Source organism: Piliocolobus tephrosceles, chromosome 9 (assembly GCF_002776525.5).
Source record: "Piliocolobus tephrosceles isolate RC106 chromosome 9, ASM277652v3, whole genome shotgun sequence".
Classification (NCBI taxonomy): Eukaryota; Metazoa; Chordata; class Mammalia; order Primates; family Cercopithecidae; genus Piliocolobus; species Piliocolobus tephrosceles.
The window spans coordinates 84,915,283-84,930,891 of NC_045442.1; the positions used below are offsets into that span (position 1 = coordinate 84,915,283).

The window sequence follows — 15,609 nt, forward strand, 5'->3', positions numbered from 1 at the left end:
TGTTTGCTCTTTACTTCCATGCAGGATGCAGCTCTAGATTCAAGTGGATCTGGTGTTCATTTATCCATTCTTGAGATTATGAGACCTCCTGTATGCCCACCTGCGAGAGCCACTGCATATAGAGATATAAGACACACACCTGCCCTGGCAGAGCTAACGGGGGATGGATGCCCCAACACCAGATCTTGCTGTCACATATAAAGGGAGAGGGGAGTGTGAAGGCAGCAGCAGCGAGGCAGTTGGGCTTGGGGTGGGGCTGGCTGGAGGGGACAGGGGGCCTGGGTGAGGTGAGGAGGGACAAATGAATGCGGTGAGCCTCACTTGGGGGTGGAGTGTGCCCAGCAGGGGGACAGGAAGATGCACAGAGTGACAGGGTGAGTCCAGACCAGGAAGTCTGGCTCCACTCCCAGGCTTTCCACCCTGACTCTCACAGGACCCACGTTCCTGCCTTAGGAGAGACCATATCCTAAGCCCCTGCTAGACTAATGAAAACCACCCTCTGAGAAAGAGCAGCCTGTTGGACCTCTTCCAGCTTCTGCCTTCAACCCATTCCGGGGTCTCTCTTGCTGTGGCTCCTTGGAAGAGACTGTGCCCCCTTTTTAGGGTGTAGACAGTTTTCGCTACAGCCTTAGCCACCAGAGGCATGGGTCTGATGTGGCTGTGATGTGGAGGGCCTCTGTGAGCCGGTGCCCAGCTTCCTCCCTCTCACACCACACACCTGGGTCTTTCCAAGCTGACAAGTCCCGCACGGACCATTGTGCCACACCTCCACCCCCGTATGTCTGCCTTTCCCTTTCCCTGGACTCATGACTCTGCTGGTGAATCCTGACTCACTCTTGAAGCATCAGTGTCAGTGCAGTTACTTCCTAAGGTATGAAGATCCTTCTGGTAGGCTCTCAATGCTGAATGATTGACTTCCATCCCTCATGCTTCCCCAGGGACCTTGCTGACACCTCTGGCTGGACGTGCACCTCTCCTTCATAAACATGTATCTCATGTCTGTGAATGTGAGATAGGAATCCTCAAGTCTGAAGAGGATGGAAACTCATCAAATCCAAGAGACTTTGTGCCTCTGTAGATGATCCGCTTGGGTTGGGAGAAATCTGCCAACAGGATTCTCCTACCCACGGCCTGTTTCCACACATGAAAAACTAAAGGGCATGAGATTACTGATTCTCAGCCCATAATCAGAGAAGCAGCAAGCAGGAAAATGGAAAAGCGAAACTGTAGCTTAGCAGTGGGTATGGAGAGGCAGTGGGAGGTCATGGAAGATGCACAGGATTCCGAGTCCTGAGGCCCTTTACCCTCTTAGAGCCTCAGGGTTCTATGTATAAATGGGGGCCAGATACGGATCCTGCTGCTTCCTAGACAGTGCTGAGGATAGAATTAATGGGCAATTTTCTTTGAGAGCAGTGAAGGGCTCAGTGAACAGTGTTGGCCCTGCTTCTTGCTCCCACGGGCTGTGCCCCTTGGAAGCCTCTCTCCTCTCTTCTGGACTTTGTTCAGGGGCTGATGGCCCAGGACCCCAGGTGCTTGCTGTTTCTGCTCTGTTCAGATAAGCAGGCCATTCACCAAGAGCCTGGGATCGGTAAAATCAATATAATTCCATGTCGATTATAAATTTCATTTTCTGCCTGCCTATGAGCCATTAGCTTAGATCAATACATTCTCTACCCTTGGTTAACTAATCACGGGGGCTGGTGAGGATTTCAGCAGAATCAGGGCAGGGTCCGGACTGCCTTGCTGCCTTGGACAGTGGAGTCCAAGGTGGCCTCTTGGCCCACGCCTAACTCAGTTCAGGCCTGTCTTGCAAATAAATCACTTATCCGTGTCTTCAAACAGTAAGGTCATGGCTAGTTCTCCAGCTATCTGGGGCTACAAGGCCAGCTTGGAGCTCCTCCAGTCCAGCACTTAGCAGCATTGTGTGTTCTGAGTGTCTAAGAGCACTGGTCAGGTGGGGGCACTTATGGATGTCTAACATCTTCCATGGGAAGAGAAATTCTGTTTTCCCATCAGTTGGTCGGAGTTATCTGGGAAGAAGGAGAACATGAGGGTTGGTGGGGGAAGAGGCTTGAGTTCACAGTGTCCCTCTTCTGCGTACAAACAGCCACCTTCATCTCCTGGCATGAACCTTAGGCAGCAGCAGATGGACTGGTGGCCTAAGGGCTGGTTGGAGGGTGGTGGCTGGGAGTGTTTGTTCTCAGCTTGTGGTGTTGAAACACTCTGGTACTTACAAACTCTGCAGGGTGGGGAGGTGCCAGCTGCTGCCCAGCGCACAGCTGGCACTAGGGGAAGTGTGTCTGGAAGCAGAGGAACCCAGCTCTCCATAGATCTGCTTCAACAAAGGCCCCTGTGTCTCCCTCTCCTTCTCTGCAGGTGGCAGATGGGAAACACCATTGCTTTCACTAGCATTTACCCTCTCTCCCTGCCCTTAGGGCCACTCCCTGTGCACCTGCTGCCCCCACTGCAGCCTGCATCATTGCCTAAGGCTCCAGCCAGGCACACCACTCCATTGTCTAAACCCTACCTGGCCGTGGGACAGGCTCATTCCCTTACATCACCTTGTCCTCCCACTGCCTTCCTGCATTGCAGCCACCATAGGGGCACACTGCTTGCCCCAGGTTGCCACCTCTGGGCCTTAGCACAGAGGCTTTCACAACCTGGGACGGCTCTTCTCTCTTGCTGCCTGGATCTGAGCCTGGCATGTAAATGTGAAGACATGCACTATATGTTCAGAAGCCTTTGGGTTCTGGATCCCAGCAGTGCCCCTTCCTGGTTGGGTACCCTTCCTGGCTGGCAAGTTCTTTATCGTTTCTGGGACTCAATTTCCTTATCCAAAAAATGCGGTCTTTTTCTCAATGGGAACCTTTTGAGGATGAAGGGAGATAATGCATGTGCCTGCACATGACAGGTGCAACAGGACTTCAAACAGGAAGTTCCAACAGGGCTCCAAGCCACACAGGATGTGACATTCTAAAGTGAGGGACAAACCAGGAAGCATGCTTTGAGAGAGATAGGTCACAGCCAGCTACTATGGACCTAGAAACGTTGACCTGGTCTTCTATATTGCAAACAAAAGTGACCCTAGGGCACCTCTCTCCAGGTATGCCCAGAGTTAACCCAGGGCCTGCCAGGTGGGGACATTGGAGGACACAAATAAAGTCATTTCTTGTGCTGTGCTTGCTTGACAGCGTGTCCCATGAGCTTAACAGGCATTAGTGTGGTTGTTGCGATTATTAAGCACTTGGTAAGCGCATGAAGAGTTAAATCAGGGAGGGGAAGCTATCTGAGGCTGCAGCATTTGGAATATCTGATCTTTCTTTCCCAGAAATATGGGAGTTGAAGTAAAATAGCAGCCAAATCTGGGATTCTTCAACATCACCAGGTGGCAGGGGCCAAGCCCATCTGAGCCCACCACACACCTTTGCAACCATGGCTAACACCTGGCACCCCTGGCGAGGGCTAACTCCACAGGATGCCCACTGCTCTGTATCCCATAAAATCCCAATTCTCCTCCCCTTTCCCATTAGCCTGCTGCTGGGCCAGGCTGACTTTCAGGGGAACAAACCTGGAACAGGCCAGGACAGAGTGGGTGGCCTGTCTCCACTTTCATTTTGGCCCCCGCACCTAGTGATAGCATTGTGTGTGCCTGCCATGGAGACAGGTGCTTGTGAGGGTTGGACAGGATTTGACAGCTTTTTATTGCTGGCATCGCTGGGGGCATGAGCTGCTCAGTGACACATCAGCCTCCATCTGCCTCTGTGCAGCACTAGATTTGGGAGGGAGGCTTCTCAGACCTCAGAGTCTTGTGTTTAAGCTGCTTCTGCTCTTATTAGTGGTGCAGTTTTGAGCATTTTACTTATATTATTCTGCTTCCATTTTCTCCCTTGTCTCAGAGTTGGTGTAAAGATTAAAATAGGACATTTACATGTAACGCAAGGTCCAGCTTGCATCTGGCACATTCTAAACACTCAATAGAGATCCTCTCACTTTCCTCCCTTCCTTAAAGAGGAAAGTGAAAGGACAGTTTGTGGCCTTTAATGTATTAATAGTGGAAAGTCATATCCTTGATTGCATTTATATAAAATTGAAGAATAGGTAAGATCACTCTAGGGTGCTAGAAATCAGAAAGGTGTCGCTCTGGTTGGGAGAAGGGTCGGGATGACTGGAAAGACACAGGAGAAAACCTCCTAGGCTTAAGGAAAATGCTTTATAGCTTGATCTTCAGGCTGGTCACTGAGAGAACACTTAAGATTTGTGCATTTTACTCTGTAAATTATGCCTCAATAAGAAAATCTTAAAATTTTTAGAAATAAACAATGAAAATCCTAGAAGAGTATTAAAAAAAAAAAATTAGGCTTCAATGTGATTTGAGGCCACTCTTGTTCAAAGATCCCCAAACTGGAAACTTTTATTTCCTCTAATCAGGTTCCTCTGGATTTGTCTTGGACCCTTTACTGATCTGAGGGCCTCTGTAACTTCACTTCACTTCTGAGCAAATTTTTAGAAGGGACTGACAAGAGACAGCTTGGTCCTCTCCATGGGGTGGAACACCTGGCTAGTGGCAGAGGATGTCCAGGCTTGGGCACCTCTGCTGTCACAGAAGGTGTCAGCTACAAACAGCAGTGCCAAGGCCTGGCCTGGAAGTAGAGACTGCTGGGTGAGTTCCCTTTGGCCCTTCTTCTCCAGAGCAGGCTCCTCTGAGGCCTCCTGTCCCTGGCTAAGCTCCAGCCCACAACCTGGATGCACCCCTCCATGAGCGGTTCTAATACGCCCCTTCCTCAGCATACCTTACTGACCACTCTGCTAGACCTCCGTCCTCTCTCTGAATTAGGCAAAGTCAGATGCTGTGTCACCTAATTAGGTGACTGTTCCTTAGCTGCTTCACTCTCAGGGCCATGAAGGTGGTGAGGGCTCTCATAGGGAGCCCTAATGGTACCTGACAAGCCTGGGCAGGGGCATCATAGCATGGCCAAAGGCATATCCTGGAAGCCACAACATTCATAACTAAGCAATCTGAGGAGGACTGCTAACCCTATGAGTGTCCCTGAAGGGCAGAATCTTCTAGGGCTCTGAAGGATCCCCCAGTCTGAGCAGGTATGAGGTCAGTTGACCTCTGGGCTGTCATTCCCTAACCACTTTTCAAGTAGTCCTACAGTCCTGGGGCAAAACCCAGCAGTGTCTTATCCCTTTACTTCCATTCCCCACCCCACAGAGGCAGCCACTTTCAACCTTTGTCATTGGTTCTTTTGGTATCACTTCTATGTTTCCAGATAGTATTTATTTATTGCTACTTCTTGATTTTTTCCTTTTAAGTGTTATCTATTAACTTCTTACTATAAAAGATGAAGATTTTGTTTCTTTTACTCCCTTTTCCCCACTATCCATAAGCACCCACTCCACCCTCCCAATATAGTTATATTATCATTTTGGTTAGATTAACAACAGAATTTCCATTATTAGCACCATTTAATTGCTAGTCCCACTTGAGGTATGTCATATATGATAATAATTTTTCTTTCATGAATCACTTTTGTTTTCCCTGGAGTTCATAATTGCCTTGCTTTTGTATTTGCTTAGTTTTCTGCTAGGTATCAATAATCCAACCTTAAACATTCTATCAGTTGTCTAAATCTAATCTCCATGTGTTTAGATGCACCTTCTTAAAAATATCCCTGCATTTTATCACTGAAAGAACCTATAGCTGTCATGGAGATGTACAGGGCCAGGTGCAGTGGTCTTCAGATAGTGTTGGGTTAGGGAGAAGGCAGAGGCCTTAGCATTGGACAGACAAATTTACATCCCACATTTATTGGCTGGGCAACCATGATTCTTCTACATCTATCAAAATGGTAACAATGATATCACATTAGAGTGTAGTCATGAGAATTAAATGAGGTACAACAAAAGTGCCTGGAGCATAGGTACACCATAAATGTTGGTTTACTTTCTTGTGGGACAATCACAAGAATAAGGCCATTGAAGTTACTTCATCACACTAATAGAGCTTTCTCTCCCCACCCCCAAAGTATTGACCAGGCTCTGAACATTCATCAAGGCTCCTAAGACATTGACACTCCTGCTACGGGAGATGGTGAAAGCTCCTGTAACTTTGCCCATCAATCTGATGATTTCCTTTAAAAGAAGGAGCCTCCTTAATAGCAACATCAATTTTATTTTGAAACATTGCAAACAAAGACAGAAATTCTAAAAGGAAAATGTATACAAGTTAAAAACATGTAAATCTAGAAAAAAACACTCTAATATAAAAATAAAGGGCAAGCAACAAATTAGGAAAATATTTGTAACACATGAGTCAGTGAAAGGTGAGGTCAAATTTCCTAAGTACCGGGCCAGCTAGGGTAGAGACAGTGCTCCAGCCACCCAGGCAAATGCTTTCTCCTCTATCCAGCTATTCATCCATTCAAAAAACATAGGTTGAGTGTCCACCTGGTACCTGGCATTGGGGGCATAATGATGCCCCCAAACAGAAATGGTTCCTGCTCTCATGGAGCTCATGGAGCATGCAAGTGACAATTATTCACCAAACAGTCACACTCAGGAGTATACAACTGCAACCTATGGTAAATACCATAAAGAAAAGGAGAGCTGGAGCAGAGGATCCAGCCTAGACTGGGGTGTGTGGGAAGACTTCCCTGGCTGGCAACACTTGAACTATACTATAACTGGAGGGTGACTAGGAATTAAGGGGTGTGTGTGTGTATGTTTGCATGCATGAATGCATGTGCACACACATACATGCTTGCATGTGTGCAAATGTGAACGTAGGAGGCATTCCAGGGGAAAGAAGGATGGGCAAAAGCCTCATGGTGGAAGGTTCATAGAACACTGAGAACTGGAAGAGGGCCCTATGGCTGGCCTATATGCACTAGATGCCAGTAGCACCCCTCAGTTGGAATAACCAAAAATACTCCAAACAATGCCAGATGTTCCCTAGGGGGGGCAAATTGCTCCTGGTTGAGAACCATTGACTTAAAACAAACATTTATGAGAAACCTTGGGTTTCAAAGACAGGCTTCCTGTAAGCCGCTTTGCTGAAGCATTGGTCTCTTACCAGCACTGTCCAATAGAAATATAAAAAATACAATGAGTCACATGTGTACTTGTAAATGTTCTAGTAGCTATAGTAAAAGAATGTAAAACAGGTAAAATTAATTTTAATAATGGATTTTATTTAACCCAATATATCCAAAATGTTGTCATTTCAGTAAAATAATTATTAATGAGATATTGTACATTTTTTTTGTACTAAATCATCAAAATTTGGTACGTCTTTTTCTCAGTTTGGTCTAGTGACATGCCAAGTGCTTAGTAGCCACATGTAGCCAGTGGCCAGCTCATTACACAGGAGTTGGAGGGTGGAACTAAGCTCCCACAGAGGCATCTGGCCTGTCCTATCCCTTGGGTCATCACCAGACTTGCCCCCTCCTCAGCAGAACCATGCAAGGTCCTCCTTTGCCCACTGGGGTACACAGGTTTCAGCCCATCCAAAAGCACCCCGCAGAGGGGTTCTGATGGCTGTGGAACACACTGGAAGGCCAGTCCCATCCAGGAAAATCATTCGAGCGCTTGCAGGGTGCTAATAAGATGGGTGTGTTCCCTGTGAATCCACAGGAGGCTGGAGGCTCCCAGCTGCAAACACCTGGTGAGACACAAACTGTTTCCAAGCTCCCAGGCAAATGCTCCATCCACCTCCAAAGACCCATCCTCCACTTCATTGTTTACAAAAGGAGCTCAGGTCTCCCAGATACTGGCGACCTGAAAAGACACATTCTATTTTTGTAAAAGACAGATGTTCTCATTCAAAATGACACTTTCTGTGGCCAAGAAGTTGTTGTCCATGGAGATGCTGTCTCTAGTCCCATACAGTGGCCAAGTCTTCAGGTCACTGTGCTGGGTCGCTGGCTGGACACAAGCTGGCTAGCCCAGTCCTGGACTCTCCTGACTCCCGTCTCTTGCTGGTCTGAGTCTGCTCCCCCATCCACCTGTCCTGCCCCCAGGCACTGCAGCTCTCTGGGTGTTCTCCTGGCAGGAAAGCCTGCCTGCTCCTGGCCTGCTTGAGGAAATGCTGCCTGCAGAACAGCAGGAATGAAGACCCTCGCTTGCACCCAGCTGTCTCTAGAAGCCAGGGCATTGCCTTCCCTGGTAAGTGGTGCTTCTGTGTTGGCCACAGGGCAAATCTTGGGCATTTCCCTCTCAGTAAAGAAGCAAAGTTTCCTTAAAGTTGCCACCAGGTCACTTGGAGCGACCGAGGGCCTCTGCAAAATGTGGAATGTGGGGCGGAGTGTGCATACCCACTGGACACTAAACTGGCCACCGCCCTTTTGCAACTTCAGGTCGGGTCCCCACGCAGCCCAGGAGTTTCACGAGGAAGGGCACTTCCTCAGGAGGATGCTCACTGTTCAGCGGCAGTGGTCCCAGAACACCCGCCCCGTGTGACACACGGCGTGACAGCTGGCCAAGTGTCCGCGCACGTTTGCCAAGAGGCACGTGCGGTGCCCAGAAAAACCCCAGAAAGTTGGACTTACCCCTCCTGGTCTGCCTGATCTTTGGGCTCAGCATGTTCTTGTAGCCGTCTGGCCAGCCCCGCGGGGCCGATCATGCTGTCATCCACTTGCTTTTGCTCGTCCTCGAGCCCAGTCGCCCCTCATGCCCTGCTCGCTCGGGGCCCCGTGGCCGCTGGCGTCACCCGTCAGGCTCCCTTGGCTACCTCTCCCGGCTCCGGACGGACGGCTCGCCTTGGACTACATAAACTTCGATGCATTATTTATCCATCCCAGAATTAATTCCCATCCAAGCGGACCATTAAAGCCTCAGTAATCACTGCTGATCAATCACTGGACCAGGGCGGGGCAGTTCCTCTGCCCGGCCTGGGCGCAAGCGTGGCTGTCCAAGCTGAGCGCGGGGGCGGGGCGGGGCCGAGAGGGGCGGGGCCAGCCGAAGACGCCAGGCGCGGTCCTGGCCGGGGAGAGGGTACTGGGGTTCCGGCCATTCTCTGCTGAGGCTGGAGGAAATGCGCCTTTCTGCCGCCGCCTAGGAGCCGCACTCCCTGCCAAGCTCGGGTGGGAGAGCGCTTTGGTGAGAGAGTAGCCGAGACCCCCACGCAGGGCCCAGCCCAGGGGGACCCGCTTATGAGCTCACTGTTTTAAGTGTTGAAAGCCGGGTGTGTCTGGGAAGGAGCAAGCAGCCTGGCAATGTAAACTCCTCAGGAGACTCCCAACAGGAAGATGCCTGTTAGGGATACTATTTATGCCTCCTTAGTAAGGTGACAGTAATAAGAGGCCAGGAAGCACTTAACTCAGGGCTCTTCACATAGGAATATCTGAATTGAATAGTGAATCTCTGCTAATTGCTATGTTTCTGTTTGATGATGGCATAATTTTAAAGGGTGCATACGGGGGCTTTGTGAGGAGGGGAATCCCGCCTCAAGATGCTAAAAATTACCCAAGGAATGCAATCATAACAATAGCTATCATTTATTAGGCACCTACTATGTGTCAGGCACTGAGGCTGGTGCTTTACATTTAATATCTCATTTAGCTCTCAAACTCCTGAGGCAGGTGTTATATATATAGCATTTCAAATCTGGAAAACAAGGCACAGCAAGGTTGAATCACCTGCCCAAAGTCATACAGTACCGAGCGGCAGGGTGGGCAGCGGAACCCAGGGCTGTGTCTACAGCTCCTGCTGCTCTGTGATGCCAGCCTCTCCACCCTATTCCCATCACTGCATGGTAACAGCTCCTGGCTTGAGCCCCCAATGAACTTGCTGAACGGTGACCTGCCTCTGTGCCCCTGATAATCACTCCGTGTATCTTCTTAGGCATCTGAGCGTGGGTCTGGCCATTTGGGCCTGAGGATTGTGTGACCCTTTCAGTAGCTGGCAAAGAGGGATTTGAACAATGCCCTCCCCTGCTCAGATGGCCATGCCCTCCATCTGACCCTCCCCACTCCCTCGAGTGCCCCATGTCCACAGATCCCCAAGGGTCCTATTGGTGTGTAATCAACTTTAGCAGCTGGAGCAGGAGAGGGCCCACCAGGAGATCACTGTGGCAATCCTCCCTAGGGAAGAGTGTGCCCTGTGGAGAGGGGAGGACTGCAGAGTAAGGAGGAAGACTCACCAGGATGTGGTGAGCTGCATGGCCAAGCTGGTGGGAGAAGGTGGAGTCCCTGGAGACAAAGCTGTCTTACTCAGCATGAAGTCGCTTATTCTGGTCTTCAGCTGCTCCTCAGAGGGATGAATGAGTAACTTGGCATAACATTCCAGGTTCTTTCATGGTAGCATCCATGGTCTCCTCTCTGACCTATCTCTTGCTGATGTGCTATACAACCATATGCACATACAGCGCCTGCTCCTGTGTGCCCCCATTGACTTTGCACATGCCCCGCTCCTGTGTATTCCTGTTCTTGCATGTGCAGCCCCTGCTCTTCTGTGCCTCCATGTCTTTGCATGTGTAGCTCCCTCTTTCCAGAATGCCCTTCCTCACATTATCTTGTCCTTCTTTGGGCAATTCCCCAATGAAATTCTCCTGATTCCGCCAGCAGAATGAGCCGCTAAGCACTTCCCCTGGGTCCCTATCTATGTCCCTGGACTGCCCCTCTTGTATGCCCTCCCTGAGCCTTAGGCTGACTCAGGCCAGAAGCCTCACAGGAAATTCTGGCTTGATGGGCAGATCCAAGAAACACCACTGAATGACAGAACTGACCTCCTTTTCCTTTAAGGCCAGGTACAAGCCCTGGCTGGGACATGGGCCACCCAGGAGGAGTAGGGAGAATATCAAGCTAGAAAATCTCATGTCGACACCAGCGTCACAGGGCAAGTCCTGTGGCCTGTGACAATGTCTTGAACAATCAGGAAGCCATTTGTGAGTAATGCAGCCTGGACCACTTTATCCAAGTCAGAGGCAAGGAAATGCCCTGAGACTTAGTCTGGGTCCACTCATGCTTGTTTTGGTTAAGAAACCACCCCCAGGCCCTTTTCCTGTGCAGCTGTTTTCCCTGATGATATTAAGTCACTGTGTTCACTCGCCTGCTTTTCTGGGGATCAGAGCTGGAAGTGGACAAAACCACAGGCTCTGGGCTCACACCCAGAAGTCAGGCTGGGAAAAGGGCAGGAACTGATCTGGATTCTGCATCTGAGAAGGCTGGGGGAATGGGGCAGGTGGGCAAAGTAGCTCTTTTCTCCTCTCCACACTCAGACTGTGCTCTCAGTATTTCCTGAGATGAAGGGTCCATAGAGGCAGGAATTGGAGCCCCTCCATCCTGAAGTTTACCAGCCCTGATCCGCAGGGCCCTGGGAGTCTCCCACTTCCTCTTGGGTGGCTTGTGGGAGGATGGAGTGGGGACAAGGGCAGGGCAAAGGGATCTGTTGAACATGTGACATCCTATAAGCTTTTATTTGAAGAACCAGCCCTACTCTTCTCACTTATAAGTGGGACACCGAGACCAAGGAGTGGGAGACACAGGTCTAGCTTAGCAGTGGCGACAGAGAGATGCCTCCCTCTCCACTGCCCTGTGACTGCCTAAACAGTGCTGGCCCCTTTCCAGCAGTGGTCCTGGGTCTGCCTTCACCTGGTTTCCTGCCTTGAATCATTCAGTATTTTCTAAGGGCTGTTCAGGGACAGGAGCTGAAGGATATGTGGAGAGCACTGAATGGACAGAACTCCCCAGAAGGCATCTATTGAAATGCACACTTGTTGGTGGGATGGCTGCCAATCAGCATCAACTGGCCCGGAGCCAGGATGCCTTCAAAACAGTAGTTCCTAACCTTGGCTACACATTAGGGAGCTCTGACAGTGAATTCCCATGTCCCACCATCAGTGGCTCTGATTTAACTAGTCTGGAGGGTTTACTGTCATTGGGAGCTGTAAAAGCTCCTCTAGGGATTCAGCCAGGGTTAAGAACCACGGCTTTAGAAGACAACTGCATTTGGGGTGTTTGCTGGCTGCCATCCTAAGGGAGGTTCTTCTCAGGGAGAGGCACATCTGCCAATAAATCTCCTGGTTCGAAAGTGGAAAGGGCATCTGTCCCAAGCCCCACCTTGAGACAACTCCATGCAGAGACACAGGTGCTGTTGGATACTCTGTGCACTGCGCAAAGGTGTCCAGTAGAGGGAGGTAAGAAGGCTGAATTTGGGCTCCATTGGCAAAGCTATGTGTTCCAGCACAGGGAGGTGGGGAGCTGTGCAGCTAGAAGAGGGAGCTTTCCTCTAATTTGCACAAAGGCGACGTATAGATAGCAGAGCCCTGCTTCTCCTGTTCCAGAAGCTGCATGGAGGACCAGAGTAAGCCCTTCTGGAGGCAGAGGAGAGAAACAGTGCTACTCTGGCTTTGTGATGCCTGTGACGCTCGCTGTTCCTGCTGCCAGGAGGCTGATGCCACAGCTCCCTTGTGTGTCACTCAGGGTCTTCATGGGCAGCTCCCACCTCATGCTTTGGTTTCTCCTTCTGTCTATCCCAGTAGTGGGCTGGACCAGCTAGAGAGTACCAGTGACATAACTGATGGTTACATTTTCAGGAGTTTTGTAAGCCAGTTGTTTGGCAAGAATGTCATTAGAAATTAATATATATAAACTTAAAATTAAATAAACTATTTAAGACAAAGATAACAAGCACTAAAAACTTGTAATTTCCAAATCATTTTACTACATTTTATTATTCTTTTTTTTTTTTTTTTTTTTTTTACCCATCAATTCATCATTTATATCAGGTATAACTCCCAGTGCAATCCCTCCCCCCTCCCCCCACCCCATGATAGGCCCCAATGTGTGATGTTCCCCTTCCCAAGTCCAAGTGATGTCATTGTTCAATTCCCACCTATGAGTGAGAACATGCGGTGTTTGGTTTTCTGTTCTTGTGATAGTTTGCTAAGAATGATGGTTTCCAGCTGCATCCATGTCCCTACAAAGGATGCAAACTCATCCTTTTTTATGGCTGCATAATATTCCATGGTGTATATCTGCCACATTTTCTTAATCCAGTCTGTCACAGATGGACATTTGGGTTGATTCCAAGTCTTTGCTATTGTGAATAGTGCCGCAATAAACATACGTGTACATGTCTTTATAGCAGCATGCTTTATAATCCTTTGGGTATATACCCAGTAGTGGGATGGCTGGGTCATATGGTACATCTAGATCTAGATCCTTGAGGAATTGCCATACTGTTTTCCACAATGGTTGAACTAGTTTACAATCCCACCAACAGTGTAAAAGTGTTCCTATTTCTCCACATCCTCTCCAACACCTGTTGTTTCCTGACTTTTTAATGATTGCCATTCTAACTGGTGTGAGATGGTATCTCATTGTGGTTTTGATTTGTATTTCTCTGATGGCCAGTGATGATGAGCATTTTTTCATGTGTCTGTTGGCTGTATGAATGTCTTCTTTTGAGAAATGTCTGTTCATATCCTTTGCCCACTTTTTGATGGGGTTGTTTGTTTTTTTCTTGTAAATTTGTTTGAGTTCTTTGTAGATTCTGGATATTAGCCCTTTGTCAGATGAGTAGGTTGCAAAAATTTTCTCCCATTCTGTAGGTTGCCTGTTCACTCTGATGGTAGTTTCTTTTGCTGTGCAGAAGCTCTTTAGTTTAATCATATCCGATTTGTCAATTTTGGCTTTTGCTGCCATTGCTTTTGGTGTTTTAGACATGAAGTCCTTGCCCATGCCTATGTCCTGAATGGTACCACCTAGGTTTTCTTCTAGGGTTTTTATGGTATTAGGTCTAACATTTAAGTCTCTAATCCATCTTGAATTAATTTTCGTATAAGGAGTAAGGAAAGGATCCAGTTTCAGCTTTCTACTTATGGCTAGCCAATTTTCCCAGCACCATTGATTAAATAGGGAATCCTTTCCCCATTTCTTGTTTCTCTCAGGTTTGTCAAAGATCAGATGGTTGTAGATGTGTGGTATTATTTCTGAGGGCTCTGTTCTGTTCCATTGGTCTATATCTCTGTTTTGGTACCAGTACCATGCTGTTTTGGTTACTGTAGCCTTGTAGTATAGTTTGAAGTCAGGTAGCATGATGCCTCCAGCTTTGTTCTTTTGACTTAGGATTGTCTTGGCAATGCGGGCTCTTTTTTGGTTCCATATGAACTTTAAAGCCGTTTTTTCCAATTCTGTGAAGAAACTCATTGGTAGCTTGATGGGGATGGCATTGAATCTATAAATAACTTTGGGCAGTATGGCCATTTTCACGATATTGATTCTTCCTATCCATGAGCATGGTATGTTCTTCCATTTGTTAGTGTCCTCTTTTATTTCACTGAGCAGTGGTTTGTAGTTCTCCTTGAAGAGGTCCTTTACATCCCTTGTAAGTGGGATTCCTAGGTATTTTATTCTCTGTGAAGCAATTGTGAATGGAAGTTCATTCATGATTTGGCTCTCTGTTTGTCTGTTACTGGTGTATAAGAATGCTTGTGATTTTTGCACATTAATTTTGTATCCTGAGACTTTGTCGAAGTTGCTTATCAGCTTAAGGAGATTTTGGGCTGAGACAATGGGGTTTTCTAAATGTACAATCATGTCATCTGCAAACAGGGACAATTTGACTTCTTCTTTTCCTAACTGGATACCCTTTATTTCTTTCTCTTGCCCGATTGCCCTAGCCAGAACTTCCAACACTATGTTGAATAGGAGTGGTGAGAGAGGGCATCCCTGTCTTGTGCCAGTTTTCAAAGGGAATTTTTCCCATTTGAAAAATTTTGCCCATTCAGTATGATATTAGCTGTGGGTTTGTCATAAATAGCTCTTATTATTTTGAGGTACGTTCCATCAATACCGAATTTATTGAGCGTTTTTAGCATGAAGGGCTGTTGAATTTTGTCAAAAGCCTTTTCTGCATCTATTGAGAGAATCATGTGGTTCTTGTCTTTGGTTCTGTTTATATGCTGGATTACGTTTATTGATTTGCAAATGTTGAACCAGCCTTGCATCCCAGGGATGAAGCCCACTTGATCATGGTGGATAAGCTTTTTGATGTGCTGCTGAATCCGGTTTGCCAGTATTTTATTGAGGATTTTTGCATCGATGTTCATCAGGGAGATTGGTCTAAAATTCTCTTTTTTTGTTGTGTCTCTGCCAGGCTTTGGTATCAGGATGATGTTGGCTTCATAAAATGAGTTAGGGAGGATTCCCTCTTTTTCAATTGAAATAGTTTCAGAAGGAATGGTACCAGCTCCTCTTTGTACCTCTGGTAGAAGTCAGCTGTGAATCCATCTGGTCCTGGACTTTTTTTGGTTGGTAGGCTATTAATTATTGCCTCAATTTCAGAGCCTACTATTGGTCTATTCAGGGATTCAACTTCTTCCTGGTTTAGTCTTGGGAGAGTGTAAGTGTCCAGGAAATTATCCATTTCTTCTAGATTTTCTAGTTTATTTGCGTAGAGGTGTTTATAGTATTCTCTGATGGTAGTTTGTATTTCTGTGGGGTCGGTGGTGATATCCCCTTTATCATTTTTAATTGCGTCTATTTGATTCTTCTCTCTTTTCTTCTTTATTAGTCTTGCTAGCAGTCTGTCAATTTTGTTGATTTTTTCAAAAAACCAACTCCTGGATTCATTGATTTTTTGGAGGGTTTTTTGTGTCTCTATCTC

At 47.6% G+C, this 15,609-nt stretch overlaps 1 protein-coding gene across 5 annotated transcripts in view; it reads right to left on the reverse strand.

The window, feature by feature from the left end:
• The window catches only part of ARHGAP22 (Rho GTPase activating protein 22), a 210,581-nt gene that overhangs the window by 149,912 nt on the left and 45,060 nt on the right, over window positions 1-15,609 (reverse strand). For 2 of the 5 annotated variants that reach the window (XM_023230185.2, XM_023230191.1), the window contains exon 1: window positions 8,550-8,918. The exons of the other annotated variants lie outside the window; for them this stretch is intronic. In XM_023230185.2, the coding sequence (XP_023085953.2) occupies window positions 8,550-8,583 (34 nt within the window). In that variant the 5' untranslated portion in view covers window positions 8,584-8,918. Of the gene's footprint in view, window positions 1-8,549; window positions 8,919-15,609 lie in introns of those variants that run through there. 5 annotated transcript variants of the gene reach the window in all.